Source organism: Piliocolobus tephrosceles, unplaced genomic scaffold (assembly GCF_002776525.5).
Source record: "Piliocolobus tephrosceles isolate RC106 unplaced genomic scaffold, ASM277652v3 unscaffolded_24994, whole genome shotgun sequence".
NCBI classification, from domain to species: Eukaryota; Metazoa; Chordata; class Mammalia; order Primates; family Cercopithecidae; genus Piliocolobus; species Piliocolobus tephrosceles.
The window spans coordinates 1-2,701 of record NW_022307636.1 but is presented as its reverse complement, the minus strand read 5'-3'; the positions used below and the strand labels follow the sequence as shown (position 1 = coordinate 2,701).

The following is a 2,701-nucleotide window of genomic DNA, read 5'->3' as shown; positions in this document are numbered from 1 at the left end:
CCTTAGTTCCCCTCCCCAGAGGTAGCTGGTTATTCACGTGCAAGTGTCCTGCTTTTTGTCACTTCACCATCTAAGCAACATGTAACATGTGTAAGCATTCTCTTTTATTATTGCCTTGTTAGAATTCCTTATTTATGATTACATAATTATCACTGTGTGATGATTAACCATTTTTCTATTACTGAGCATTTGTTTTAGACTTTAGGCTTGTAGTCTTTTATATTCAGTGAATATTTTTGTGCATGAAATCTGCATTTTGAGATTTTTTTTGGAGACATTCCTAGGTGGGGAAGTATTGGGTCAAAATATATATACTGTAAGTTTCTTGATACAATCTAAGCAGATCTGTTAAACTGTTTTCCTAAACTTTTATGCTTATACTAAGTGAATATATTTCTATATGTATATATTTAAGTGTATTTACCTTTTAACATGTGTTGCCTGCTTTGGGTGGAACAGGGAAACACCAGACCCAAGTTTCCAGGAAGAGTTCTCTGGTCTCCTGCTCTTGAAAATGTTACGATCAGCTATAGAAGCATCCAAGGATAAAGACCAGGTAGACTCACAACAAAACCCAGTATCTCCCAAACAGATACTTACTGTATTATAGCTGCAGTGTGGTAGTTTAGTGTGGCTTGATGCTCCTCAGACTATCCCACCAAATGTACTCCTGTTCAAAGGAGACTGAGGGTGTGCTCAGGGTATAAACGGCCCATTCCACACATGTACGGTTTCTTTACTGTCTCCTGCCTCCTGCAAAATATCAGTGCCCATTGTAATACTACATGACATATTCAGGTTCCTTTTAAAATTAACTTTTTTTTTATTTCCCCCCCCAGAAACAAATTTAAGTAGAATTGGCAAGTCAGAAAAAGAATGAGTAGCTCTTGGCTTTGAATATTACCTGTTCAACTAATACGTTGAAAAAGCACAGGTCTGGGCTTTAGGTCAGACATACATTGATTCAAGCCCTGGCTTGCCCTTTAGTAGCGGGGTGACTTTGGTATATTATGTAACTTCTCTGAAGGTCAGCTCCTCACCTGTACCATGGAAGTGATATACCTCACCGGATATGAAGATGCCTTATGTTAAAGCACCTAGCACAATACCTGACCCATTCCATGTGCTCACTTTAATACTACTTCTGAAAGTCTGGTAATCACCCAGGAAGCCCTGCCTCAGAGTAATTCAATCAGAAATTCTGAGGTTAGGGCCTGCAAATTGGTTTTAAAATAAAAGGAAAACCCTCCCCAAATGATTCTGGTAGGCTGCAGAGGTTGAAACTCTAGTCTAGTAGAAAAGTATTGGACTGGAATTATGGAACCTAGCTTCTCCTCGTCATCTTGCTGTCAACCAGCCTTGTCCTGTAGTCCCCGGTCCTTATACTCTGTCTCAGTAAAACAAGGAAGATGGCCCTCTCTGAGGTCCTGTCTAGCACTAAATAAAACAAATAAATAAATAATCAGAGAGAGGAGTTTTGTAGAACTTCACCGTTGTGATGGCTCAGGACATTAACCAGAGCAGACCTTGTGTGTTCCAAGGACTTGCTTTAAGAAGTCGAGGACCTCCTGGGTTTTCTTAAAGCTGAAATTAGACTTTTGAAAACATCTCTTTGGCAAAACAGATTTCTAAAGCGTTTACATTTTTTTCTAGGTAAAGAGCAATGCAGTCCGGGCCCTTGGAAATTTGCTTCCTTTTCTGCAACCCTCTCATATAGAAAAACCCACATTTGCAGAAATAATTGAGGAGTCTATCCAGGCCCTAATTTCTACTGTTCTAACAGAAGCTGCCATGAGAGTCCGATGGAATGCTTGTTATGCAATGGGAAATGTATTTAAAAATCCTGCCCTTCCATTAGGTAAGAAAGTTTCCCTTCACTCCCTGGTGGAAAGCCTCTTGGGACAACACACACCAATCTACATTGTTGTTAAAGATGTTTGTCACATGTTATTTATCACAGTATGAGGAAATAATGGAGACGTACTGAAAACAAGTTTAGGAGAACATTGAAATACATCATTACCTATACAATGGTATATATAATGGGATATTTTGTTGCCATTTAAAATTACTTACAAGAATTTTATAATCTGGAAAAATACTTCTGATGTTACACAAATGAAAGCAGGTATTAAATCATTTCTACAGAATGACCTCGATCGATGGGTAGGAAAAAGACCGAAAGGAAATTGGACCAATTATTAACAGTGATTGCCTCTGGTTGAGTAGGATTTTTTCTGTTTTCATTTTCTCAGTTGTCTACAATAAGCATATATTGTTTTAATGGTCAAGAAAAAAGGAAGGAAACAAAACTGGAACGAGAGGGGATATAAACTGGAAATCCCCTGTGAGCTGTGTACAGAAGTGGATGCCATTAATAAATGTAAGGAGGGCATCTGTCTCTAAGTAGTGGCATGCCATGCACCTGGATATGTCATTCAGGACCAGTAGCTGCTTAGGTGTGTGGATCGGAGCCTCCAAACCTCGCTCACTTTGAATGCCAGTGTTCGCTTTATTGCATTTCTCTCTCTCAGAAGATTTGAGACCTAAGGATGTGTTCCTGGAGAGGAGCTCATGCATCAAGTGAGGGAATTCTGGCTCTGCTCTCGTTTATTGCCCAGAGCGTCCAGGCCGACCAGTCAGCTGGGAGCATGTGGAGAAGTAGCCTCCTGGCTTCTTCCACTGAGAAGTCACCTAAGGG

The 2,701-nt window shown here is 39.9% G+C and overlaps 1 protein-coding gene across 1 annotated transcript; it reads left to right on the top strand.

The window, feature by feature from the left end:
* The first annotated feature begins 115 nt into the window (after positions 1-115).
* On the top strand, positions 116-2,681 carry LOC111551533 (HEAT repeat-containing protein 6-like). Its single transcript, XM_026450794.2, has 3 exons — positions 116-556; positions 1,654-1,858; positions 2,256-2,681. Exons 1-3 carry the CDS (start codon positions 401-403, stop codon positions 2,282-2,284), a joined length of 390 nt encoding a protein of 129 aa, XP_026306579.1. The 5' UTR covers positions 116-400; the 3' UTR covers positions 2,285-2,681.
* Positions 2,682-2,701: the final 20 nt, after the last annotated feature.